Here is a 27,973-nt window from a genome sequence, read left to right as displayed (position 1 = left end):
CCCCTACACATATGTTTGATGATGGAATTAAGTATATATGCAGGTTATGTTAATGATTTATAACTGATATTAGTGAGTGTCAGCAGAACACTTCTACCTAGGTTTTAGTTTGAACTGTTTGGATCCACCATAGCTAATTTTAGCTGGCTAAAATTTAGCTAGTGGATCCAAACATGGCCCTACTGAAAGTCCTAGTTTAGTTTTGGATAATTGATGAAACCCTAGTACTAACCTCTATACTAAGTGCGTGTAGACTTAATAAGGTTGGTACATGCCAAGTGATGGAGCAAGTGATGATCATGGTGGTGATGGTGATGACCACAAGATGATCAAGTGCTCAACTTGGAAAAGAAGAAATAAAAAACAAAACCCTATGGAGATCAAGGCAAAGGTATTGCTTAGGGTTTTAGTTTTAGTGATCAAGGCACCATAGAGGGTGCAATCATATTTAGGATAGATAGTCGTACTATAAAGAGGGAAATTCCTTGGCTAAACGGTTATGGAGTGCCACTAGGTGTCATTGTTCATGTGCATGCATTTAGAACCTAGTGAGCTAACTTAACTCCTTCGAAGAAAATGTTTGTAAAAATGCTAACACACTTGCACATGTTGGTACACACATGGCGGTGTTGGCACACTTTAAGAATGAGGTGGAGTGTAAAGGGTAGAGAGGGTTTTTGGGAAAATGAAATGCATATTTTCTATTGCGCCGATGGAAAGTTTGGAGAAGTCGCTGGAGTGTTTCTCATTGAAAAACACTCACCGGACGCTCTGACCGCAGGCACCGGACGCTGAGCCTGCGCGTCCGGTGTGCTGTCAGTCTCTAGCGAAGTTTACTGCGAGCATCGAACGCTATGCACCGGACGCGGGTTAGACCCTGTTTGTGCATCCGGTGTGACTTGACTTTAGCTGTGAGATTGCGAGTGTCTCTGACTGAAGGCACCGGACGCTCAGGAGTGAGTCCGGTGGCTGCGTCCGGTGATCCCATGCTTTTGACAATCTCTCTGCGTACATGACCGGTGTGCACCGAACGCGTCTGGTATCTACTTTACCGCGTCCGGTGGTTCAAATATTACCGTTAGAGATCAACACGCGAGGTTCTATTAGCTGACACGTGGCTGGATCTGGAGTACCGGACATAGGGGTTGAGCGTCCGGTGGTCACCCGTTGTGCGTCCGGTGACCACATGTTCTTGCAGTGTCCTAGATAGGACGAGGTTCGTGCTATACCTCTTAGCCCGTCGAACCACCAAGTGTTAGTCGATACAACAGGGACGTAGCGTGCCGGCAAGCACGTGAACCTCGGGAGAAAAATCGGTGTCTCAATTGTGTTTGATTGGCATTCTCCCGATGCATGATTGTTCATATATTGGTGATTGTTTCATTCCCTACATGGCGGTATAAATATCTCTTCCTCTTCATTTAATTACCGCAAAGTAGTATAACTAGTTTAGTTGCTAGTCTTGTCTTGTATAGTTATGCTTACTAGTGTAACTTTTAGAGACTTAGTTCTTGTATGCCTAGTGATCATAGCAACTAGAATTACTGGTTAGGTGGCTTGCAAACACCCATTTAGATCTAGAGTAAAAAGATTTGCTTTGTTATTTACTAACGTTTTGCTCTAGTGAGTTTGTAGAATTTCTAAATAGGCTATCACCCACCCCCCCTCTCTAGCCATATTAGGACCTTTCACCTACTCGTACATCATGCATCAGCATCCATAGTTTTCTTCTGAAAAGTTAACAATTTATGTTTCTTATTTTCATGATGCATCATTTCATATTTTTCGAGTAGTACTATATATATCAGTACTCTCTCCATCTCAAAATAGTGTTGTTATATGATATTTGTGTGAGACAAACTTTTTAAAATTTAACTAAATTTATAGAAAATATTAGCAACATAGCCATGTTTGCTTGAGCTTATCAGCATTACTTTTCAACCATAGAATAATATTTTTCTCCCATAACAAATCAACATCAGTAGCAGCCTTTTTTAGCAAGCCAAATAGAGATCTCCAAATAAATTCATTGTGCGAATAGATTTGACAACATATTTAATGATAATAATTATGTAATATAAATATAAATATTTTATCATATTAATTCAGTCATGGAAGCTAGAACTACATTTATTTTGGGACGGAGAAAGTATAATAATAGATGAAACATAGTAACAGTTATCACATCGTATGTCATGGCAAAATTATGTTTCTTTCTTTAAAAAAAGATTTTCAAGTCATCACGCTAGAGGCATTACCCAATTTTTTTGTCAAATCAAATACATAGAAGAACCACGTACATTTATATTTCAAAGAAAATAGTAGTTGCAATATATTACTCCAACCTGAACTCAATGTTGAGGTGTTGGATTCACTGGAGCTGCTGGAAATATCGGACAGACGCATCAGGGTTGTTTAAAAGTTACTCGACTTTGGGAGCACCACAGCATCCAGAGCATTGCTGGCTCATTCGTGTGTCGACACGTCGTGCTACATCTTTTACAAAAAAGCCTTTTAGCTTTTTGAAAACCAACCCGCAGTCCAGATGTATTGATGTTCATCGGGCTCACTGCCGCACGGCCTGGGTGGCACCCGAAACCCTAGCTTCCCTCATTTCTTCTCTCTTCTCGCCTCAACTCGTGGTGATGCTCTAAAAGAGGAGCTCACGGATCTGCAGAGACCACTCCTCTTCTCCCCTCCCCTCCGCTCGCGGTGCCGGGGCAAGCTCCCCTCTGCTCATGGTGACGGCACAGATCTACAGGTCAGTGACATCTCCCCCATCTGTTTCATAGTCTCCCTTTCCTCTCTTCCTTCTTACCACCGGCACGGGCGCCTCCATGCCCTCTCCTCGGCGTGCCGCCTCCATGCCTCTCCCCCCTCTCCTCGTGTCACCTCCATGCTGGCACAAGCAGAATGTCACTTTATCAAGACGAAGTGAGCTCTCCGCCTCCGGATCTGGTGTAGTGGCCTCGATTCACTCCTCGAACTGTGAAGGGAGGACTGTGGTGCAGTAGTGGAACCCAAACCCTCAACGGCTCCATCTCGCCCCATGGGCTAGGACAGTCCAAGCACATGAAGATCGACAGCTTCGTCGCTCCCACCAGATCTGCTAGCTCCCCAGCCATCATGTTGGAGCGTTCTTCCTTCCACCGGATCTGCGAGTTCCTCGTCGTGTGGGAGCAGAGATCAGAGAGGAGGCGATGTCCAACTAGGGTGGCTCACGGATCTCAAACATCTAGCAGCTGCCTTGAGCATCCGATGCATGCTGGAGTGGACTCTATAGGAAAAAATGAGCTGTAGCAGGTTCATCCCACTCATCAGATATTGTGAATTATTTTGATTTGGGGATTTGTCAGTTCACAAATAGACTCCCTGATTTCTTACCTGTATCTTAGTTGATTCAGGTAACTGTGGGAGCAAGTGAATGTAGTGGGGAAATTAGAGAAGCAGGAAGGTTTCATGATAATTCCTAAATTAAAATTAAAATTAGCAGATGAGGAGAGCTACAATGTTGGAATGTTACTCGTTGAGAGTGGAATCCAGAATGATGCCATATAGTCATTGCTCTCTTGTTTGTCGTATTAACAGCTTTGCCCATGTTTAGTTATCACACTAATTTAGCTATGCAATTCTGCAATCACTTATCATGTGTCTTATACCCATTGTTTTGTTTTTCTCTACCTGACACTGTCGATATGCTTGGTACATGAGGATTTATATTTAGGTCTGACTTACTTGCAAACAAGTGTTTGCAACCAACTTGGATTTTTGTTTAAAAAATTATCAAGACCTTTGCTTTGATGGTTCCACCCATGTCATGTAATTGTGAAATGATTGTTTTTGTACTGTGGTACACTGTGCTTCTGCAGCACACTAGGATGGTCCTTTGCTTTCTTAAAGAAAGTAATTATTCTGTATATTCCAGGATTGCGGACACCAGTTTAAGTATGTATCACTTGATGTGTGAACTTCCATCAAATTCAGGTAAAGCACTTCTGAGCTATGCAACCATATTTTTGTTCTTTGGCATATTTGCTTTTTGCATTCATAGGCTTTATCTGCTTGCAATGCTGGTGCAAAAGTTGTCAAGATTTCATAACTACACAATTTCTAATGGCTCAAGTCCAAATATGAATGATGGTGTTACCTCTTTATTGGCTGGATGCTTCTGATTTTTTTCCATATGCATATATGCTCACAGGACGAAACTGATAACAACTAGAAGAGCAGGATGATGGCGTCAAATTCAACTGTGATTTTGATGGAGATGTGAGATTCCTTCTGAGCCTCCTTCTCTCTATATGTGTTCCTAGATTTTTTTTCACCGAGTGTTTGAGTGCCTATGCCCATTTAACTTCTCTAAATGACTGATCTGCACTATTGGACTTTGTTCAGTCCCATGGCTTTGCTCTTACTATCCATCAAAATGGCTGTGTCAAATTCATTGGTTTGTGAAATTGGTTTCGAACTAAACTTATTAAGAAACTATCTGTAGCAAACTAATATATTAGTTTTGGATTTTTGTAATAGTATTCCAAAAGAAAATGTTAACCTGTTATTGCTTCCCAGTTATTGGAGGCTTATTTGTTCTATATCTCACAAATGAGGCTTTATCAGTTTCCGTGCACAAATTTATCAGCAGGTTAGCATTTCTTTATTCGCAGTTCTGTTGTTGCTAAGTGGCTCTCTGTACCCTCCAGTTTTATCTTATGTTTTGTTGTTTCTTACCTGATTGTGCCAACTCACTTGTATATGTCCTTACTCATCAAAGCATGTAGTGTTTATGCATGATTCCACATGTTTGTTGGATGCCACCTCAAAAATGTTAAATGATGGATTGTTCAGTCGAAGTGCATCACACCTCTTCTCTCTATCTTCTTTTGAAAGAAAACAATTGGTTGAAGACAAGATGGTGCTCAAGATGCAGGAACATCACAAATCTGAAAGCCCTTCCTTGATCCACACCAACCCCGCCTCACCACCATACGCACACAATAAATTCTCTGCTATCCTCTGCTCCCAGTTCAAGAAACAACATGATTTGACCATGTATGCTACTTAAGTGGACAGCACATATTGCTATTTTTTTAGACTACTAATACATTTCATCACTGCTCAAACCATATGTCATAAAAAAATCCCTAAGGCAGTTTAGGTGGTTTCTAGTGACCAGGTGATGAAGATGGTGAAAGGGGTGGAGCTCCAGTTGTTTGAATTGGCTTCTGTTTTGGCAAATCTGCTTCTAGGACAGTTACTAAGTTTGTCATTTTACATGTCATACGGACAAGAAGATATTTCTGTCCAAGCTGTGCACCTTTCAAATACAAGTTATGTAAACTATTCTTCTTCCAGGAACCTTCATGTGTACGAACCTCCAATAAAACATGGTTTGTATGCCTGTCATTAACTAGACTTCTTACATTGCATGTGATTTCTACATATGTTTTACATTTTCTTTTTCTTTTTGCAAACTCCAAAATACATGCTTTTGGGGCCACAAAAGAGTCGTGGATTAGGATGATGACGATGCCGAGCAGAAGGAACAAAAAAAGGGTGGAATGTTGTCCAGTAAGAAACTGGAGGGCTGAAGATTAAAAAAATTCAAACACATATGAATACATATAAAAGATTAAGCTTTGTTCATCTAACATTATGTAATGTTTACTCTCGGACAACATGTAACAAACAAATTATGTTGGATGTGATTTTGTTATTAATCTTTAAAATAATATTTATTATTATGCATTTATCTCATTATCAATCTCCTTAATCAACTTGCTGAAATTTAAGGCTGTGATTAGAAGTCACGGTAGGGCGCCCAAAGGGCGCCTAATGTTCTAGTAATACACTAATGGTTGAAGCAACAGCCTGCCTCAAGGCACTGGATCTTGCTGATCAATACGACATCTCTCATATTGAGTTTGGAGACAGATTCAATGCGATTGGAGGCAGCCATCAACTTGTTCCAGAGATCTCGACCCTAGCGGAATGATCTTTAAAGCCATTTGTCATCTTTTACTTTTGTGTTTTAATCTCTTAGCTTTAAAGCATATACCTCGCTCTTGTAAATCGTCTATGCATGAGGCTGCTTAGTTAGCTAGAGTATAGGATCCGGGCCAGGTGCAAATATGGTTGGATAACCTTTTTAGTCAACATGTAAACGTTACTACGATTCGGTTGAGCTAGCCTTGATTAATACAAGGCTATAGAGCCGAGGGGTGTGATAAAAAGTGCTAGACATTCGTTAATTATATATAGACTTGTAGAGTGGACTCTCCTTCTGCTGAAATTATAGTTTAGGGCCTTTTACATTGTTAAAAAATTTCCCGTTTTTCATGTTTTTTCTATGACTAGGTAGTGTGCCCGTGGGTTGCTACGGGATAACTAATTTTTTGTACTAAAACACACAGGGATCGCAATGTACAAAACCATAGTTAAAGCTTCAAGGGGAAAGATCCATACAAATCAAATGATCAAGATGTTCAATACTGCAATGTGCATATTCTAAGTGGTGTCAAGAAAATTACATATTCTCATTAAACACTATAATATACTTGATCTTAGCAACATGTTGTTTTGAGACACATTTTAGATGTATAAGCACCAATTTTACATGAAAGCATCCAAGCTTGCTTGCTTGAAGAAAGGACACTAAACACATGATACAAGCACGGAGTTCAAATTAAAGGAAGTGGTCATGATAGTCAAGTTCATTACAACCTCCCTCAAAATTATTTGATCCATGACACCCTACATTGTTTGATCCATGCATAGCTACAACTCAGTATAGTTTTCTCAAGCTATGCCCTTATAAAAAATAATTTCATATACACCATAGTATCCTTCTTCCTCACTATTCTCATCACACTATAGGCAACACGCTTCGGTGTCGTAAGCTTTCTAAATGTAAGTGCTGCAGTTTTCAAAGGCATTTTGGGAATGTTAGTAGTTGGACTTAATCAATCTTTAGCAGCAGCTCCACAAATGTTTACTTCCAGGCCTGGCTCTTTGGGTGACAACAATGAGTACAACAGGTTCTAACTTAAGACTTCAGAACCGTCGTAGGTTCAGACTTCAAAGCAATAGACAATAGAGCATTATAAGTTCAAATAATAGACATAAGTGGAGAACAGAGATGAGATACATCATCACCTATGAGAAGCACGGTGGCGGTGTGGTGCCCTGGTTGGCCTGTGGTGGCGGCAATAAGAGCAATACCGAGGAGCAGCAACTTCAAATGTGATATTGAGAAAGTGATCTAATAACAAATAGAGAGGCACCTACATACTGCAGTTGCAGTGTTACAGCATACAATGTGCAATCTGAACTATTGTTTCAGTGTCTTAATTAATTTAAAACACAAACTTGATTTCAAAAGCATGCATAAAGTTCAAATTTAAACAAAAAACATACAAGATAAGAGTAGTCTTGTATCAACAAAAACCAAAATATAAAAAAAGAAATCAACTAGTTGCTCATCCTCTAAAATTAGGGTGTAGTAGTTTCTAAAAAAAGAATACAACAAAAACAAAGCAGAAGGATGGGAACTGCAGTCCATTATTGATAACCTAAGCAAAAATAGACCTATTTATCTGCAATGATATTGATTTGCATTAGGCTCACTCTAGTTGAAACATCTGCTTTTGGCAAAGGAGCATACAATTTTTTTTGGATCGGTGGCTAGTTAATTTTGCCTACATAAAACATTTCAAGCAACACATGCCATTTCTTCGGAGTAAGCTAAGAAGCAAATACATCCTCAATATTTTCCAAACTTCATTGCTTAATGTTTGAGAGCCACATAATAGCTAACTGATATTATAAACTCAAAAATGTATTGCAAATTGGAAGAAGCAATGGTATGCAACTGAGCTACCAAAATCCACAGTTTGTCACATCAACATGATTATCAATTTATCATCAAAAATATTTCAGTGCTTAGCAGATAGAGTGAGCAATCAAGAATAATAATAAACAAATTGCTGATTTTTCACACCTGGATGGTTAAGGTTCCAAGACTGTCGAAAGAACCATATCTAGAAAGCATCTGGGTCTGCAACATATGTATACTCGTAGATCAAAACTATAGACTACATTACTGTAGCATCAATAAATGTGTTATTAGTAATTCCACACTATTCCTTTAAACATTGTAATTTACAACTCCTAGAATTTACATATTCAATCAAGATTTTAATCATAATGTTTAAATATACCTGATAACCCACTACTCGCGTAGCCTTGCCTCCTAACATAAAAAAGCTTCACCTTAATCACCTCCCTAAGGGCACTCACAATGCAGACTCTATCATAGAGTCGAAAGTTATTTATTACCTCGAACAATATGGACTTAGAGTCTAAATAAGACTTGGAGTCTTATTTTTTCTACCTCTTTCTTCAATAAATATACTGCCACATCAGCAAAGTACTATAAATAATATGTAATTAAGTGTCTTGGACTTTGTGATAGAGTCTTGCATTGTGAGTGCCTTTAGAAGAGATTGCGCTAGAATAGGAATAGTACCAATACACTTAATTACATATCTAATGTCGTATCTGGATGTGGTATTAAGTGTCTTGTTTAGTTCCAAAAAATTTTGCAAAATAGGAATAGTACCAATTTCGTTTGTATTTGACAAATATTATCCAATCATGAACTAACTAGACTCAAAAGATTCGTCTCGTCAATTCCGACCAAACTGTGCAATTAGTTTTTATTTTCGTCTATATTTAATACTTTATGCATACGTCTAAAGATTTGATGTGATGGGAAATCTGAAAAATTTTGTAAAATTTTTTTAAACAAACAAGGCCTTACGGTGGGAAAGGTGTTGGAGGTGTAGGAGATGAACATGCAGGACATGCTGACGTCAACAGTGAAGTTCTCGTCTGTTACGCCCGCTGACTTTGAAGAATCTTTCAAAATTGCGAAATTGACACTGTAGCATTTTCGTTTGTATTTGACAAATATTCTCCAATCATGGACTAACTAGGCTCAAAAGATTTGTCTCGTCAATTCCGACTAAACTGTGCAATTAGTTTTTATTTTCGTCTATATTTAATACTCCATGCATATGTCTAAAGATTCGATATGACGTGGAATTCGAAAAATTTTGCAAAATTTTTTTAGAACTAAAGAAGGTCGTGCCCACGATGGTCGGTAGGGTGTGCTGGAGGTAAACATGGCAACGGGTAAAATTCGTGCTGATACTGGCATCATGAACCCGTGCCCGCGAGAAAAAATCCATGCCCGTGCCCGCGCCCGCCACCCGTCACGGGCAGCACTACGCGCCCGTGCCCACTACCCACGGGCATGTTTTGTCCGCGGGCATGCCCGCATACCCGTCTACGAGGCGCAATGCTCGCATGGTGCTAGGGTCACCGGGGTCACGGGGAGGCCGGCGGCTGGTGTCGGGGAGCCGCGAGTGGAGGAGCCATGCCGCTCTCGCTGCGAGTGGAGGAGGCTAAACACTGGAGGCCTCACCGTCGTCCTAGGTCGGAGCTTCGGTGCCGGTACTGGGAGGCCAGAGTTCGACACGAGGAAGCAGGCTTCAGGCGTCGGGGAGCAGACCTAGCCGCTTGAGGGAGTCGGGAGGCATGCTGCGAGTGGAGGAGTCGCGCTCGTCGTGGTTGGGAAGGCTAGAAGCGCAGGCGCGATGCCAACCCGTGGGGCCGCGACCGCGATGTGGGGAAGGTGAGGTCTGCGTCCACGCGTGAGGGTGGGTGACGGCGCTGGTGGAGTGGAGTGAGGATTGGGAATTTGGGATGAGGAAACTCTAGAAGCTAAAGGATATATACTTCTTCGGCAGTGGCCCCACATGTCAGTGCGGGTTTGGCGGATTTGCGGGTGCGGGCACACTCTTTTCTTACCCGTGTATCTTTGCTTGTTGGGCACAGTTCTATGCCCACGCCTGTGCCCGCGGACACAGGTTGATGCTTGTATTCGCGCCCACCGGGTCGGGTGCCCACGAGTATGTGGATATTTTCTGCCCGTTGCCATTTATAGCTGGAGGGCGTCTTGAGCATGGGTGATGTGTGAGGCGTGGAAGGCAAAGTTCGCGGTGATTGCATTGCCTTTCTGGGCCTTGTTTAGTTCATCCCAAAATAAAAAAGTTTTCAAAATTTTCCATCACATCGAGACTTCGTTTAGTTTTTAAAAATTTTCAAGATTCTCCATCACATCGAATCTTGCGGCACATGTATGGTATATTAGATATACATGAAAACAAAAACTAATTGCACTGTTCATCTGTAAATCGCGAGACGAATATTTTAAGCCTAGTTACTTCATGATTGGATAATGTTTGTCAAATAAAAACGAAAATGCTACAGTGTCAAAATCTAAAAAAATTTGTGAACTGAACAAGACCCAAATCTTACGGCATATGCATTAAGCATTAAATATAGATGAAAACAAAAACTAATTACACAGTTTGCCTATAAATCGCATGACGAAATTTTTTGATTCTAGTTAGTCTATGATTGCACAATATTTACTACAAATAAACGAAAGTGATATAGTAGCGAAATCAAAAAAAAATTCGCATCTAAACAAATCCCTGTTTTTATCTCGATCCTTTCCGCATCGTGCTGGGCAGCTGGGGTGAGCAAGGGTGGAGATCGCGCGGAACGCAGGGAAGATAAATTTTCCTTCCTAAAAAAACCTACGCACCCTTCCATCTCCACGTTAACTTTACATCAGGAATTTTTTTTTTTTTGAAACTGCCCTTGGCTCTATGGCCTTGGATTAATAGACTGATGCTCAGCCCAATCGCGAGCACTTAAACGCTTTACAAAATCCGGGAGGGGGTCAGTCCAGAAATGGTACTGCCCCGGGTCCCAACTCACACCCACACTAGCTAGCTCATGAGCACACAAATTACAAGAACGTGGAATCTTAGCACATCTAAAACTAGCCAAATTCTCCTCAACTAGAACCTTGATCTCACGGACGAGACCACCTCCAACGGCCAAGTCATGCGTCACTGATAACAGGGCTTCCTTTAACTCGCTCGAGTCAGTCTCAATGACCACCCTTGATATACCAAAATGGATCGCAGCTTCCAGAGCTTGTTTGCACGCCAAAGCTTCGATGAAGAACACATCATGGACGTGACCTGGGTTTCCCACTCCTGCCACCACAGTGCCCCCCTCGTGATCACGGATAATGAAGCCCCAGGCTCCTGTTTTTGTTTCAGCCTGGAAACTCCCATCACAATTTATTTTCAAAGTTCCTTCTGCCGGCGGCGACCACCGTTGCTCTGTTATTGCGACCCCTACCGGGTTGGTCGCCAGCTCCCCGTTCAACAACTCCATCGCCGTGGACATGACCGAGTGGGCTGTAGCCTGTACTGACGGCATCATCTCCCCAAGGTTTACTTTGTTTCGAACTTCCCACCATCTCCAGAGTAGGACGCACACAGTGATGCACGTATCCTTCCTCAGCTTCTGTATTTCAGCCACAAAGGATTCGGCTGAGGGAGTCTCTAGCAGTTGCCGCCTGATCGCCTCCAAACCCATCAGCCGCCAACACTTCCTCACCTCCTTGCACTTCAGGAAACAGTGAGCTCCATCCTCATCGAAGCGGAAGCATACTGGGCACCTTGTGTCAAGGTCAACCCCACGGTGTTTTATGTTCATCTTGAAAGCTAAACTGTTATGGGCAATTCTCCAAACACACTGCCGGATTTTTGGTGTCACTGGAATACGCCATATTTTCTTCCAGACTTGGTTTATCATTGGTTGCCGGCTAGATGATTCGCCTTTCTGCTTGACAGCTTTGTTGGCTTTATCCTCATCCAGGACATGATACGCCGACTTAACTGAGAAAACTCCCTTGCTGTCGAAATGCCATGCCACGTGGTCATCCCGATCAGTATGAGTTGGGATAGCCAGAATGTTTGTCACATCCTCCTCCCAGAATAGATCTCTCACAAGTTGAACATCCCATGTCCCCGAAATTGGATCAATTAGCTCTGCCACTCTTGACAAGATAATATTACCTCTCGGGGTCCTTGGTCGCCTAGAGAACCCAGCTGGAATCCAAGGATCCTCCCAAATGCGGACTTGACTGCCATCACCAATTCTCCAGATAATCCCCTTTTCCAGTGCTCTTAAACCCCTGATCATACTGCGCCAGGTGTAAGATATACCCGGACCTTCCTTCACCTTCCACAGACAACCATCAGGGAAGTATCTTGCTCTCAGGAGTCGTGCACACAACGGTCCGGAGTCTGAATAAGACGCCAGCCTTGTCTAGCCAGCATTGCCAAGTTGAAAAGGTGTAAATCCCTATATCCCAAGCTTCCCAACTCCTTCCTACACGATAAAGTTTGCCAGGACAGCCAATGCATTTTCCTTTCATTTTCTTGCTGAGCCCACCAAAATCTACAAATCATTGTGCTTATTTCATCACACAGGGATTTGGTAAGATCAAAGCACGACATTGCATAGGCCGGAATTGCTTGGGCCACTGCTTTGATGAGAGTTTCCTTCCCAGCTCTTGATAACAATTTCTCCTTCCATCCTTGAATGCGTTTCCAAACCCTGTCCTTCAGGTATGCAAATAACTTTGATTTCGACCTGCCCATGTAAACCGGTAGGCCCAAATATTTATCTGATCTTGCTTCATGACTTAGATTCAGCAGTGACATAAAAGCCGCTTTTCTCCCATGTCCACAATTCTTACTAAACAGGACAGACGATTTATCCTTGTTTATCATTTGCCCCGAACACTCCTCATACAGTTGTAGCACATGTTGCAGGCAATTTGCATTCTCGTCATTCACTTTTAAGAGAAGCAAAGAATCGTCTGCAAACAGTAAGTGAGTAATGCTCGGTGCATTCGCACATATAGTGACCCCCTCCAGATTTCCGGTCCTTTCAGCCTCAATTAACAAGCCAGAGAAGCCCTCAGCACAAATCAGGAACAAGTATGGTGATAGGGGGTCGCCCTGCCTCAAACCTCTCGTAGGAATAATCTCCTCAGTTAACTCACCATTCACCTTAAAACGATAGGAGACGGTGCTCACACATTGCATAATTAGATTTATCCATCTTTCATCAAAACCCAACCTCTCCATCATTCCCCTCAAAAAATGCCATTCCACACGGTCATAGGCCTTGCTCATGTCTAATTTGAGGGCTGCAAAGCACTCGGATCCGCTTCGTTTATTCTGAAGAAAGTGTGTTAGCTCATAGGCCACCATAACATTGTCCGTGATAAGCCGCCCAGGGACAAAGGCGCTCTGATTTTGGGAAATTATTTCAGGGAGGATGAGCTTGAGCCGAGCAGCTAGGACCTTGGAAGCAACCTTATATAAAACGTTGCACAAACTTATTGGCCTAAGGTCCTTGAGGGATTCAGGGTTTGGTACCTTTGGGATCAGCACGACGACCGTTTCATTCCATCCACTGGGGAGCGACCCCCCATTCAGAAAATGCAGTACCTCCTTTGTAATATCCTCCCCAACAATGGCCCAATACTTCTTATAGAACAAAGAGGTCATACCATCCACTCCCGGTGCTTTCAGATCTCCAATGGCATCTAGCCCTCCCTTCACCTCCTCTGCCGTAAACGGTTGGAGAAGAGAAGAGTTCATATCCATCGTGACTTTTGGGGCGATTTGAGAAAGTAATTCCTCCATCCGTTCCCCTGGGGTAGCTGTGAACAAATCAGAGTAAAAAATAGAAATCATATTCTTCATCTCCTCCTCTTCGACGGCCACACCATCCTCTTTGACAAGCCTCCTAATTCGATTACGCCTCTTCCTCTCCGAAGCATACTTATGGAAAAAGCTAGTGTTTTTATCTCCATCCTTTAACCAATGCACTTTAGCTCTCTGGCGCCAATAGAGATTCTTCTTCTCCTCTAATTTTTCTAGCTTAAACTTGAGCAGCCCCTCTCTTCTCACAGTGTCATCCGTCACAACCCTCCTTCTACACTCCTCCAGCGCCTTCCTAGCTCTCTTAACGTTTTTCTCCAACTCTCCTAACACATTCCTCCCCCACTCTCCCAGATCCCTTGCCACCGACTGTATAGCACCCCCAACCCTCTCCCCCCTTGCTTCTACCGCTGTTTTCCAAGCATTCTCCACTACACTTTCACACTCCTCCTCCTCCACCCACGAAGCTTCAAAACGGAAGTGTTGCTGTCCTCCTGGCCGTCTAACCAAGGGCGGGTTGGTGTTCACAATCACCGGGCGATGATCGGAGTGCCTAGGCTCCCCATTTATTGTATGGTACAAGGGGAACCTCTCCATCCAACCTTTATTTGCCACAGCCCTATCCAAGCGTTCTCGAACATAGTTAACGCTGGTGTGACTATTATTCCGCCAAGTAAAAGGATCACCTTCAAACCCTAGATCCACCAACTCACATTCCTCCAGAGCTTCTCTAAAACGATCCATGCAGCCTTGAGGTCTTGGTGGTCCACCATCCTTCTCAATTGCCACTAAAATCTCATTAAAGTCCCCCAAACACAGCCATGGCCGTGTACGTGATGCATTGAGGGTCCTTAACGCTTGCCATGACAACTTCTTATCAACCGGTTGCCCACAAAAGCCAGTGAGCCGCCACACGAAGCCGTCTTCCTCTGTCACCTCCGCGTCAATAAAGAAACGCGAGATGCCTTGCACACTCACATTGATGCCCCTCCTCCATAGAAGGGCAAGACCGCCACCCCGAGTCGGTGAACAATCTTTCACCACCATATTTGCCATCCCCATCTTCCACCTCAAACCGTCCAACCTCCTCTCGTCCATTCTAGTTTCGGACAAGAAAAGGATGTCGGGGTCCTCCTCCTTCTGGGCACCCAGAAGGCCACGAACTGCCGCGCCGTTCCCTAACCCGCGATAGTTCCAAGCGATGATCTTCATGGTGACCCGCAGGGCTGCGCCTCCAGCCCCGCTTCAGGAGAAAAGTTTTGGGTACCCTCCAGCACCCCTTGCTTCGACTTCTTCACCTCAGTCGGCACATCCAGCTCCTACCATCCTCTTCCCCCTTCCTCTTACCCAAAACCAAGTCCAAACCCCCCCGAGCTTCTACCTTAACCCTGTTTTTTATCCCATCATTATCTGCTAGAACCTCACCCTCCTTTTCATTATTCCCCTCCCTACCCAACCTGTCTTTAGCACCAAACAACATTTTCTTCGCTTTCTCTGCACCTGCCTCCTTCGAATTGGTAAGCTTCAGAGGACTTGTGACTTCCTCTTCTTCCCCAACTTTTTTCCCGCCCACCTTCGCGATCTCCTTCACCGGGTCTTTTCTCCAAGACGGCCCATCCGAGCGGGATTTACCACCACTGCCTCCAGACTCCGAGCGCCCCACCCTCCAAGAACCCGAACCACATTGCTTGCCTGACAACACTGACCCTTGAGTTCTATGGACAAAAGGTTTACGCGGGGGTATAAACCTCAACTCTCTCCCATACGGTGCCAGCTCTTTCTTCCCCAGCGTTTTGGAACATGAGCGATCCACATGACCAATATGGCCACATATATAACAAAACTCCGGTAGATGTTCATATGCAATGGGGCACCAACGCTCTCCTTTCTCCTCTCCGAGGTCAGCCATGATCCCACGCCTCAAAGGTTTGCTGATGTCCAACCGAATCTTGATGCGAAGGGCACGTCCCACTGCAGAATCATCACCATCTACATCCACCTCCACAAATTATCCCACATCATCCCCAATAGCCTCTGCTGCCTCCCTGTTCATCAGACCAGGGGCAAGCGCTCCACCCTCATCCATATTGGAATGGTCTTAAACTCGTACTCCTCAATTGCCTTGGACCCGTCAAACACCTCGACGATCAGAACCTCTTTGGAGATTGTCCATGGTCCATCATCAACCGCCTTGCGCAATCCTGACTCCTGGTTAAAAGTCACCAAAAAGATATTGTCCTTCATATCCTTACATGAAATTCCCTTCGTCGGACACCAGATCCAGCCCACCGAGTCCACAATGACCTCAGTCCCAACATTCTTCTCTGTCAGCAATTTGGCCACTGCTCGCGGCCGGTAGGGTTTCGCGACCACTGACGACTCCTTCCCCGCCCCGATCTTGATGGTCTTTTTCTCCTCCGAAGACAGGTTCAGCCGCCCCAGCAGATCTTCCATCCCCTCCATTGGCACGGTGGACTGGACGACAGACCCCCGCCAACCGAAAAGCTTTCTAGTGGACACCGGATGCACAGGCTAGCAAACTAGGGTTTTAAGAAAAAAAAGTTTTGGTGGACTTTCAGGGGGAAAGGCCAGGAAGAGAGGGACGACGACCCACCCCCACGACGAGGGCAACGAGTCTGGGACACCTAGCAGGGACGATCTCCTTGCCGGAGGGCACAAAGAGATGGAAGAGAGAGAAGGAAGGCGGCGGACGACGCGACACCACTCGAGTCGCCTAGGAAAACCTATACGCCGAGACTTTTTCAACTAATTGGAGTTTGTATACTATCAGGAATTTTTTATTATTCTTTATTTTCTTAACACCTTTTCACCTCTACATTTATATTCTTTCTCTGGTACATTTGCATCAGGAATCCTTGCTTATTATTTATTTTATTTCGCACCCTTTCACCTCTATTGGTTAGCGCGGGATCGCAAAGAGGAGCGGACCGACTGAACGACAATTATCGCACGAAAAGATGGTCTTTCTTTCTTTCTTTTTAGTTGGAGGAGATAGCTCTATATAATTCTTGTGAAACTTTTGTATTCCAAAACGGTCCTTACTTTGAGTTTATTCAAACTTTGATCAAGTATATGAAAAAAATATCAACATCTATAATACGTCTTGATAAGGTATCTATTTAAATTTTTAGATGTCAAACTTAATCAAATATGTTTGTTACTCTAAGTTAAGAGCATCGCTGCCGATGAGTCAACTCATCATCAGAAAAAAGACAACAATGTAACACCATTAGGGTTTTCTTTTGTTATAAACATATAATTAGGATGAACTGATCCTAACCCTACCTGAACAGATTTTTTTATTTTTAGCATTTTCTAAAATATATTTCAAATTTGACATTGAATTTTCTTTTTTAGAAATCTAGGCCTTGTTTAGTTGCGAAAAGATTTCGGATTTCGGTACTCTATTATTTTTGTTTTTATTTGACAAACATTATCCAATCATGGACTAACTAGGCTCAAAAGATTCTTCTCGTAATCTACAGGCACTGTGCAATTAGTTTTTGTTTCGTCTATATCTAATGTTTCATGTATGTGTCTCAAGATTTAATGTAACGGAGAATCTTGAAAAGTTTTTGGTTTTTTTGGTGAACTAGATGTGAAAAGATTTTGGATTTCGCTACTGTAGCACTTTCGTTTGTTTGTGGCAAATATTGTCCAATTATATACTAACTGGATCAAAAGATTTATCTCGTGATTTATAGTTAAACTGTGTAATTAGTTTTTATTTTCGTTTATATTTAATGCTTTATACATGTGTCGAAAGATTTAATGTAACTGGAAATATTTAAAACTTTTTGGTTTTTGAGCCGAAGTAAACAAGGGCCTTGTTTAGTTCCGAAAAGTGAAAAGTTTTCGATACTGTAGCACTTTTGTTTGTTTGTGACAAATATTATTCAATCATGGACTAAATAGGATCAAAAAATTCGTCTCGTGATTTACAGTTAAACTGTGTAATTAGTTTTTATTTTCGTCTATATTTAATGTTTCATGTATATGTCATAAAATTCGATGCGACAGAGAATCTTAAAAACTTTTTGGTTTTGAGGATGATCTGGCCAAGGCCCTAGTTGGTCGCGCGACGCAGCATTTCAACACTGTGGCGTCGTACATGCCGGTACGGTAAGAATGCTGACGTGGGCCTTGTTTTGTTCGGAAAAAAAATTAAGATACCCGTCGCATCGAATCTTGTCGCACATGATGAAGTATTAAATATAAATATAAATAAAAATAAAAATTAATTATACAGTTTATTCGTAAATCACGAGATTAATCTTTTAATCCTAGTTATTTTATAATTGAATAATATTTGTTAAATAAAAATAAAAGTGCTATAGCGTAAGAATAAAAAAATTCATATTTAAACAAGGGCGTGGTAAGCGGTGACTATAGGGAAGCCGTGCCATGGCACACCGCGCAGCAGGTTAGATAGGCGGCAAGGTAGTAGGATCGGCGTGTATCCATGTTCCATGCCCCGGGATTTTAGAATCATTTTTTTTCAAGGAGAGAAATATATTAAATAATATTATATTTATATTTATAAATAAGTACTTCCTCGGTTCCAAAAAGAGTGACGTTTTTGACTTTCGGACATTGTGTTTGACCGTTCGTCTTATTCAAAAATTTTATGTAAATTATAAAATAAATTAATCATAGGTAAAGTATCTCTAATGATAAAATAAGTCTTAACAAAATATATAATATTTATGTAAAATTTTTGAATAAGACGAATGGTCAAATAAGATGTCTGAAATTCTAAAATGACACTCTTTTTAGACGGATGGAGTACATTATAAAAATATATTTCATAATTAAATTAAAATAAATATTGTACGTGATAAATATTAGTATATTTTGATATATTTGATGAAACTTAAAAATATTTTGTTGGAAAATAATACGTGCATTTATATACGAGCATGCCAGTTTATGCACAGGCTCGCCGGCCTCCTCTTGTCAAGTCTCCTCTTGTCACCTGTCATGGCTACTCTAGGCCTGCTACGTAGGCTACTGCTACTGCTACGCTAGGCTACTGCTGCCGTGTGTGAAGAGAGATGGAAGGGACGTGACGGAGAGAGAGCGAGAGAGAGGAGAGGAGGACATGACGGAGCTTTGTTTTAGATCTAAAAAGTTTTTTAAATTTTGATACTGTATTTTTTTTGTTTTTATTTAATAAATATTGTGAATAATTAGGTTTAAAAAATTCGTCTTGTAATTTAAAGATAAATTGTGTAATTAGTTTTTTTTTCATCTATATTTAATGTTGTATGCATGTGCCACAAATTTGATGTGACGGAAAGTTTTGAAAAGTTTTTTTATTTTTGAGTGAACTAAACAAGGTCTATAGTATTTTTGTTTTATTTAATAATTTGTATTGCTAATTAGACTTAAAAGATTGGTTTCGTGATTTACAAGTAAACTATATAATTAATTTTTATTTTTATATATATTTAATGTTTTATACATATGTCCAAAGATTTAGGCCTTGTTCAGTTTTGAATTTTTTTTGGTTTTAAGTATTGTAGTATTTTTGTTTTTATTTGGTAAATATTGTTCAATCATGGAATAACTAGACTCAAAAGATTCATTCGTAATTTACATGCTAATTGTGCAATTAGTTTTTGTTTTCGTCTATATTTAATATTTCATGCATGTGCCGCAAAATTCGATGTGATGAAGAATTTTGAAATTTCTTTTAGTTTTTAGGAACTAAACAAGACCTTAATATGATATGTGGAAAGTTTTTAGATGGAAACTAAACAAGACCTAGCACTAGCTCTAGTAGGAATTTAGGCAGCATGAATAGGGAGTGACATTGGGGGAGCGAAGGAGAAGAGCCTGCTGCACGGCATGGCTCTCTCGAAGTCACAGGCTCTCAGTCACAGCTACCAGGCGCATTTGTTATCGTAATCTTACTTTGGCACAAAAGCAAAAATTAATTATATATTTTGTCTATAAATTACGAGATAAATCTTTTGAGTATAGTTAGTCTATGATTAAATAATAATTACTAAATAATTTTAAGAACTAAACAAGGCCATAGTTCGCGAAAATTATTAGACTATCGTAGTACTTAATAATTATTGTTGAACCATATATTAACTAGGCTTATAAAATTTGTATCGCAAATTATAGATAAACAATATAATTAGTTATTTTTTATTTATATTTAATGATTCATACATGCATTCAAAATTTGATGTGACGAGAAATTTTTGGTGCATAAATCAGGTTGTCACTTTGAATAATGGGTCCCTATGCCAAGTCAGCGTTAGCGGTGCAGTATTGAAATACGGCACCGTGGCCGGTAGTATGACCAAAAGAGTTAGATTTAAAAAGATTAGTGTCACATTTAAAATATGTTTAGAGAAGTGCTAAAAACATCGATTCATGCTTCAACCCAAATAAAAAAAACTTGTTCGCTTAAATTTATCCGTCGAATCTCTTAGTCATTCAACAATATTTTTCTCTTACAACAAATCAGACCAGCGTGCATGAGCCTACGAAACAAAATGACACGGTCATATTTATGATACTAATTCTATTTGTTCTAAGTCAAATTATTTTAAAGTTTACTAATTCAAAAAAAGAATACTCATATTTATGATACTAAAATAGTATTATTAGGTATTGATACATTATAAAATATATTTTCATAATCTTTTCATTTGATGTTATATATAAATGTTATTATTCTTTATTACAACATAGTTGGTTAAACTCAAGACAATTTGACAGTGTAAGGCTTTGTTTAGACATGAAATGTTTTTGGATTTCGCTATTGTAGTACTTTCGTTTGTTTGTGGTAAACATTGTTTAATCATGGACTAACTAGGTTCAAAAAGCTCGTCTCGCGATTTACAAGTAAACTGTGTAATTAGTTTTTATTTTTATCTATATATAATGCTTCATGCATGTGCCGTAAAATTCAATGTGACGAGGAATCTTGAAAATTTTTTGTTTTTGTGGAAACTAAAAAAGGCCTAATTTTAGGAGTGCATTTGTATGTGAACGGAGTAACTATACATCAGTCACCGTGAGCCGACTCTGAAAAGGTTTGACCAACCGTACCATCTAGCACAAGGATTTAGGCCTTGTTTAGTTTCCACAAAATTTTACAAAATTTTTCAGATTTTCCGTCACATCAAATCTTTAGACGTATATATGTAGTATTAAATATAGACAAAAATAAAAACTAATTGCACAGTTTGGTCGAAATTGACGAGACGAATCTTTTGACCCTAGTTAGTCTATGATTAGATAATATTTGTCAAATATAAATGAAAATATTATAGTATCAATTTTCCAAAATTTTTTGGAACTAAACAAAGCCTTAGTTTTTTTTTTAAAAAAGACCGAGTAATTAAAAACACCCCAGTCTCTCCTGCTGGTCGGATTCGCATTGAGAAGTGTGCAAACACATATTTCAAAGCAGATTCACATTGAGATGTGTGTTTACATACTTTTCAAAGCGAATCCAATAAGTAGGAGAGTGAAGGTATATGCCCTCAAGGGCAAAGAAAACTTTACCCTGGTCTCCCCTAGTGCTAGTGGTCTGTTGCTGGCGGCTGCGCCGCTGCGGTCGCTTTTGGTACTTACCACCACCCAACCACCCCACACGCTAAAACCCTCCTCCTCGCCGCGTCGGCCTCCTTCCCCATGGACGGGGACGACGCCGGCGGCCAGTTCCTCCCGGCCTCCGCTTCTCCGCGCACCGAGGAGGCGATCGCCGCGCCTCAGAATGACGTCCGCATCCCCCTAACCCCCTCCGCTGGCGAGGACTACGACGACCTCTACGGTGACGTCAACGTCGGCTTCATCCCCCTGCTGCCGCTCTCCCCGTCTCCGGCTCCGACATCGCCTCCCAAAACCCCATCCCCCGGCCGCTCCATCCAGTTCCCACCCCAGTCGCCGCACCGTCTCCCGCCTCCGGAACCCCTGCCCGCGCCCGCGCCCGCCCCACAGCGCGAGCCAGAGCCGCCGCGGTCTCTTCCGCCCGTGCCGAGACAGCACATGACGCCGACGCAGAGGCAGCGCCGGCCGCGCGGTGGCGGCGCCTCCTACTCGTCGCCGTCCAGGTGCACGCCGCTCTACATCAGCGAGCTCCACTGGTGGACGACGGACGCGGAGGTGGAGGCCGCGCTCGCGCCCGCGCCGCACGGCGCAGCCGCCGCGTTATACGGCCTCCACTTCTACGCCGAAAAGTTCAACGGCAAGTCGCGTGGCATCTGCCGCGCCGACTTCCTCCATCCCGCCGCGGCCGCCTCTGCCGCTATCGCGCTCCATGGCCACGCCTTCCACGGGCGCCACTGCGTCGCCTCGCTCGACCGCCCGCCCTTCCTCCACCGCCTGGGCGACGACTCTGACTCCTACGCCGAAGCCGCCCGGTCCCCGAACCCTACCGGAGGTCTCGGCAACGGCGGTCGTGGTGCCAGCAATGCGACGGCGATTAGAGGCAATGCGGCCCCCGTGTTGGGTGATCGGCCGCCTCGGGCACCACCTCAGCGCTCCGTGGTTCCACGGTCGTCTCCTAGCCCGCAATTCCCTGGCATTTTGGGATGCGTTGGTGGGTACGGTGGGTTTCAGTCAATGGCACAGTACAATGCTGTGATGGGCAATGGTATGATGTCGTCGGCATTGGCACACCACATGAACCCACCGTTCTTTGCAGCTAGTGGGATGGGGATGCAAGGCTCAGGAGTCTGGCATGGTCAGGGGATGTCTGGGGGCTTATGGGGTGCACAGCAGGAATATAATTTCAGAAGTTGTCAAATGCCATGGCAGCAGCTAAGAGCACCAAGGCAGCACCAACAGGCACATCAGCAGTTTGGAAATGGGAACTACGGGAAGCAGGGGCGTTGCTTAAGACGCGAAGGACTAAGTAATAAGAACGAGGAGAGGAGCATTGGCAATGTGAGATATCCGGATAGAAGGCAGGCTGACCGTGATGGGGATGATTATTACAAAGAGAATGATTGTGAGAAGGGTCGCCATCACGAGCACATTGTGGACAAGGAAAGGGAGCAGGAGAAGCACTGGAATCAGATTGATCGACATGGTGGTGGCAATAGGAGGTACCAGGAGTACACTGAGCGTGCTGACCAGGATAGGAGAGTACGGGCAAGGTCAAGGAGCCAATCAAGGGATGATGGTGATGATGATCATCCAAGGAGAAGGCGCTAATTTTGCACTCCAGGCAGCAACTCCAGCTAAATGGTAATTGAAACTCTTGGAAACACATTGTTCTATTAGTATTGTGTTTTATTTCCTCCTATAACTAGTGTAAATGGTGTATATCTGAAGTTATTGTTCTTCTAGTTCTTTTTGTTTGCTTCATTTTTGAGCAATCATTCATAGTGTTCTTGTTCTGAGTTGCAGCTTCGTACATGATTGGTAGATTTAATATATCCCTAGATCTATATTGCAACCAGAAGCTCTTCCCTTTAGTCATATTCTTGTGTAAATGTACATAGGCAGCTCTTGTTGTAACTGACAGGATGGTACCCTTAAGTTAACTCCTTTAGCATCATTATGCCTTATGGTGTCTAAAAGAGTGTAGTTTTCGAAACTTGAATGGTTGATGTTTTTATCTCCTTATAAGCATCAACTATGATCCTTTTTCTACTTTCAATCTGTCACAGGGATAAGAGATTGATCTCTATTAATTTATTATGTTCCTCCTTTTAGGTTGCATCTTGTATGAGCAGGTAGTAGTTAGTTGGTTATTGAGCGTGGTGAATTCTTGCCACTTCTCGTTAGTCAGTTACATTGGACTTAGTGCAAAAACAGCTGCTACATTCATCATAATCATGTTGTTTGACTATTTAGCATTGGTTACTTAAACCATTGCCTTTTTTTTAGGAAAACCATTGCCTTGTTGTTGACTTGTTATCAGCATGACATTTTCTCCTGACTCAAGTGTGTTTATGCCATGTCATACTACATATAGTTCTCTCTTCATGGGAACATGTAATTGTAAACTCACTAGTCATTGTTCCTATCTCCATGCAATTAATTAATCAGAGTCAGAACACAATATGCTGGCATTTTTTGGTCACATTGTCTTTTGCCACCTTTGAGCACTTGTGCTAATTAAGTGTTGCATGGTACTGTACAGTTAAGAAAGAACTTATCAGAAACTTGGTAATGAAATAAACGTCTCTTATCACAATACCATGCTGTCAGCATAGCACAGAATAGTGGTGATCCTCTAGTGCTTCATCTTAACAGTTAGTAGCATACATATTTGGGCATGTATAATATTTAACTGCGCTCATGCGTATCTTCCATGCGTATACTGACTGACCATCTACTAGCATATGGTTTTGACATGCTACTCACAACTAAACAAAGCACTTGATTTGGTCGGTTCTATCATACATGACTGCCAACATATTAGAATAATTTTTATACTTCTGTGTGATTGCAAAAGGTCATTATAATTTTCTTAGCCAAAGATAAATTTTTGCATTGTAATTTAGCTAATTATTTACTGTCTCTCGAGTTAATAGGTACTCATTCCGTTCCAAATTATAGTTCACTTTGGCTTTGTGCTAAATCAAACTTTCTAACTTTGACCCCAAGTTTAAAAATTATAATAACATCTATAAGTTCAAATAAATGCAATACCAAAACTTGTTTCATGGAGAATTTGATGAAACTAATTTGATGGTATATATGTTGGTGGATTTTTCTATAAACTTGGTCAAAGTTAAGAGAAGTTTGACTTGGGACAAAACCAAAGTGAACTATAATTTGGAACGGAGAGAATATAACTGAATAATTTATTTCATGTAAATCTTGAAAGTGAATGTTAGATTTTAATGCTATGCCAGTTGCTTATTGTTTTCCGCTTTGAGCTAGCTTTAAGTATTTTGTTTTTGCTTCATTTTTTGTGAGGCAAGCTTGGCTTTATTGCCGTGAGAATGTTCAGAGAGAGGAAAGGATAAGGAGTTAAGGACGAGGGGTAAGTGTGGACTGTGGATGCTATAGGGAATCGAATAGAAAATGATGAGTTGTACTAGGATAGAGCTTGTTGATTGTCATGCAACAAATTCTCACATAGCAGTTTCAACTTACTGCTTGCACAATACACTGTGAACAATGTGTTGTATGGAATATAATAGGTGGGATACACCATATTGTTCTTTTGGCGATTGGGCAAAGATCCATTTGGTTTACTGAAACATACCCGATGCAAGATGAACAAACTTTAGTGATTTGGTGTTTTAGGGGTGCTAGCAAGAGAGAGAAAACTAGGGAGGGTGCAATATGCTGAAGCAGGTAGTGCTAGCTCACAAATGCTAGCACCAGTTGCTTAAGTTAGCACCATGTGCAAGGGAGAGAAAAAGACTACTTCTTTGCTAGGAATGCCTTGGCTTGTCAAGCATACGTTGGAGCATTGCCTCCCAACTAGCACCTGATATTTCCAGGTTTATAGAATTCAATATTATCACCCGCTGTGCTTGCTCTGTTCTTTCCAGGTTCTGGTGCCACTTCATAAAACATTAGAATTCTGGTATTTCCATTCCATGCTAGTGCTCGATGTTAGACAAGCGAACCCTGTGTCTCATGAAGTGTGTCTCATGAAGAAGATTCTTGCTAGACTTTGTCAGGATACCGACTACAAGTCTACAAGTGGTGTTCTTTCTTTGCTAGGGCTTGAATGTATAGTAGTCTCGTTCCTTAACCATTTCGAAAGTTTAAACTACAGAGATTTCGAGTAACGACTTGCAAGTATATTTGCTTCTTTTTCTTTTTCACATTTGACTTTCACCAGCGATGTTTCTTCCACAGATCTTCATTCAATCTAGCGTTTTTTCATGTTCTCCATTGGATCGAAACACCATTTACATGATTGATCATGCGGTTGTAGTGCTTTCTCGCAAATGTGGATTAATTTGTTATGATTCCTGTTCAAATACGCTGACTCTGTTCATTCATATCTGCAGGCAGATTCATTGTCCTCTGCAGCCGTCCTGTTCGGCAACTTCTGCTCTCCCTGGAGTTTGCTGCAGACACCAGGCTTACCTGGTACCAAATGTCAACTGACTAAAAGGAATTGGTAGAGATAACCAGCACGAGAAATTTATCTTATGCAGTAGTTAAACTTAACTTGTGATGATGTTGGAAAAACCACTCTTAAGATGGCGGATTGATTGGTGACTTTGCTTTAGGTGCAGACTACAATGTTATTTAAATGTTGGTGATCACTGACTACGGTAATAGACTTAGGCCTTGTTTAGTTTCCAAAAATTTTCAAGATTCCCCGTCATATCGAATCTTGCGGCATATGCATGATGCATTAAATATACATGAAAACAAAAACTAATTGCACAGTTCATCTGTAAATCGCGAGACGAATCTTTTAAACCTAGTTACTCCATAATTGAACAATGTTTGTCAAATAAAAACAAAAGTGCTACAGTGTCGAAATCCCAAAATTTTTGCAAACTGAACAAGGCCTTAGTATTTATTTTGTTGTTGACAGACAACTGTTTGTTTTGTTTGGTTGAACTTGGATTATCATGTGGATCTGTGGGTGCGTGATGTAGCTCGTTTTCTGATGTTTGCCCTGGCGCTGTGCGTATGGTGATTCCTCAATGTTTTTAACTCTCGGCAGCGGCAGGCGCTGCTGCTGCAAATAATATCAGCCGAACACGTGCGAATGTTGAGATCAAATTGAATGTCCCTATAGCCTGTATGCCCCGTGTCCTGTACTCCTGCATGCTAACTGGAACAGCCGGCAACGCTTCCGGTCCAACCTAATACTCTCTTGAGGATAGCGACACCGTCTATAAAATATAATTTTGACCTCTTATTTTTATAAAAATATTTAGAAAAAAATAATATATGCATATTTTTATAAAAGTATTTTTCAAGACAAATTTATTTATATAATTTTCACATTTATAAACTCAATAATTTAAAAGTCACTTATGATTTATATTTTTAATGTTTGGCCTAAATTTTATCAAAACGACTTTTAAATCTGATACGAAATGAGTACACGCGGTAAATTCGACCCACTTGATTAAAGCGGATCGCTAAGGCCACACGGATCATTGTTACAATCGGGCTGCAATTTTTTTCTGCTCTGTACTCCTCGCATCTTAACTATAATTATGTCTGTTTCCCTACGCCGTTCAATTATTTATTTGGAACAAATATTTAGGAATCCGCCGTTTTTTCAAAACGTATTAGGTTAGTCTCAATGCATGTTTTATAAGAGTGTCATGCACATTAAATAAGGTGTCACATAAGCAAAATTGCTGACTTGGCAGCATCATTAAATGAAGGAGTTTCATCAGATGAGAGAAAAGTTTTATCCCTATAAAGGCTGTCATAAAATTATATATTGAGACTGGCTTTAGACCGGTTTTATTGAGATTTTATCAGAACACGGAGAGTGTCGGTTTGGTGGGCTGCCGCCAGGGTGCCGGTGCTGGGGGGCCAATAGTTGTTGCTGTTAGTTGGGCTGGGCCGCTACATCGACTGGCAACGCGCCCAGGGGAATTCATGGGCCGGGCCGTAAAAACCGGTTTTGTGTTTGTTCATGGTCCGGAACGGAAGCACAAAGTACTGCGAGTTGGCCGATCTCCGCCGGGTACACACACCATACACGTCTACGTCTGTAGTACCGGCACATTTCGGCGCGGCCGCCGGCGGGTGTAATGGTCGCGGCGGATTTAAGAGGTCGGTCGGTCTATCCTGGTCCATACACACACGGATGCATGTGCATGCAGTTGGGACGTTGGGTGCTGCTCCTGCTTTTTTTGGAGAACCCAACCATTATTTTTCCAAGGGCAGGCGCAGACAGATAGGTATAGGCAGGCGGCCGGCGGCCGGCGGCCGGCGGGCGGGGCGTTCCTGCTCTGGGATTGGATTGGTTGGCCGGGCAGGCACTTGGGGGCTGGGCAGCAACAGCAAAGGTTGGCGCGCCCGCGCCCAAAATAACGGGCCGCGGACCGGGCAACGCAATGCCATCTTTCTCGCGTACTCCGTGATTAGACAGTGTTTATAAAATAAAAAAAAATACTTTAGAGTCAAAATCTAAAAACTTTTTAATCTAAACAAGGCTTTAGTTTGTCGGCCTCAGCCAACCATTCGCGCGGCGCATGCATGCACACGGGGACGCGCCCGTGCGCGTGGCTGGCAGTGGCACAGCTCTATGCCGCCGGCCACCGCCCGCCCGCCGGCAGGCGGCAGATGGAGCCGGAAGAGGCAGCCCGTGCATTCCGCTTGGCGGGCGCCTGCCTGCCTGGCTACCTAAAACTATCTTTTTTTTT

General features: G+C 42.1%; 1 protein-coding gene and 1 long non-coding RNA gene across 3 annotated transcripts; both read left to right on the top strand.

Moving 5' to 3' along the window:
• LOC110436135 lies at positions 351-5,426 on the top strand. 2 transcript variants are annotated; one of them, XR_002453825.1, is made up of 5 exons: positions 351-391; positions 3,926-3,984; positions 4,202-4,269; positions 4,888-5,049; positions 5,174-5,426. It is a non-coding gene; the product is annotated as an uncharacterized LOC110436135 (long non-coding RNA). The 2 variants fall into 2 exon arrangements; XR_002453826.1 differs by lacking the exon at positions 351-391 and adding an exon at positions 1,565-2,761.
• LOC8057500 lies at positions 21,313-25,940 on the top strand. The gene is made up of 2 exons (XM_002447946.2): positions 21,313-22,901; positions 25,637-25,940. Exon 1 carries the CDS (start codon positions 21,345-21,347, stop codon positions 22,866-22,868), a length of 1,524 nt encoding a protein of 507 aa, XP_002447991.1. The 5' UTR covers positions 21,313-21,344; the 3' UTR covers positions 22,869-22,901; positions 25,637-25,940.

The sequence above is a fragment of the Sorghum bicolor genome, chromosome 6 (assembly GCF_000003195.3).
Source record: "Sorghum bicolor cultivar BTx623 chromosome 6, Sorghum_bicolor_NCBIv3, whole genome shotgun sequence".
In the NCBI taxonomy this organism is placed as follows: Eukaryota; Viridiplantae; Streptophyta; class Magnoliopsida; order Poales; family Poaceae; genus Sorghum; species Sorghum bicolor.
This window is presented reverse-complemented; position numbering and strand designations above follow the sequence as displayed.

What these genes read in the sequence shown, in the direction of transcription:
- LOC8057500 (XM_002447946.2), top strand. Translation starts at nt 21,345, where the DNA reads ATGGACGGGGACGACGCCGGCGGCCAGTTCCTCCCGGCCTCCGCTTCT.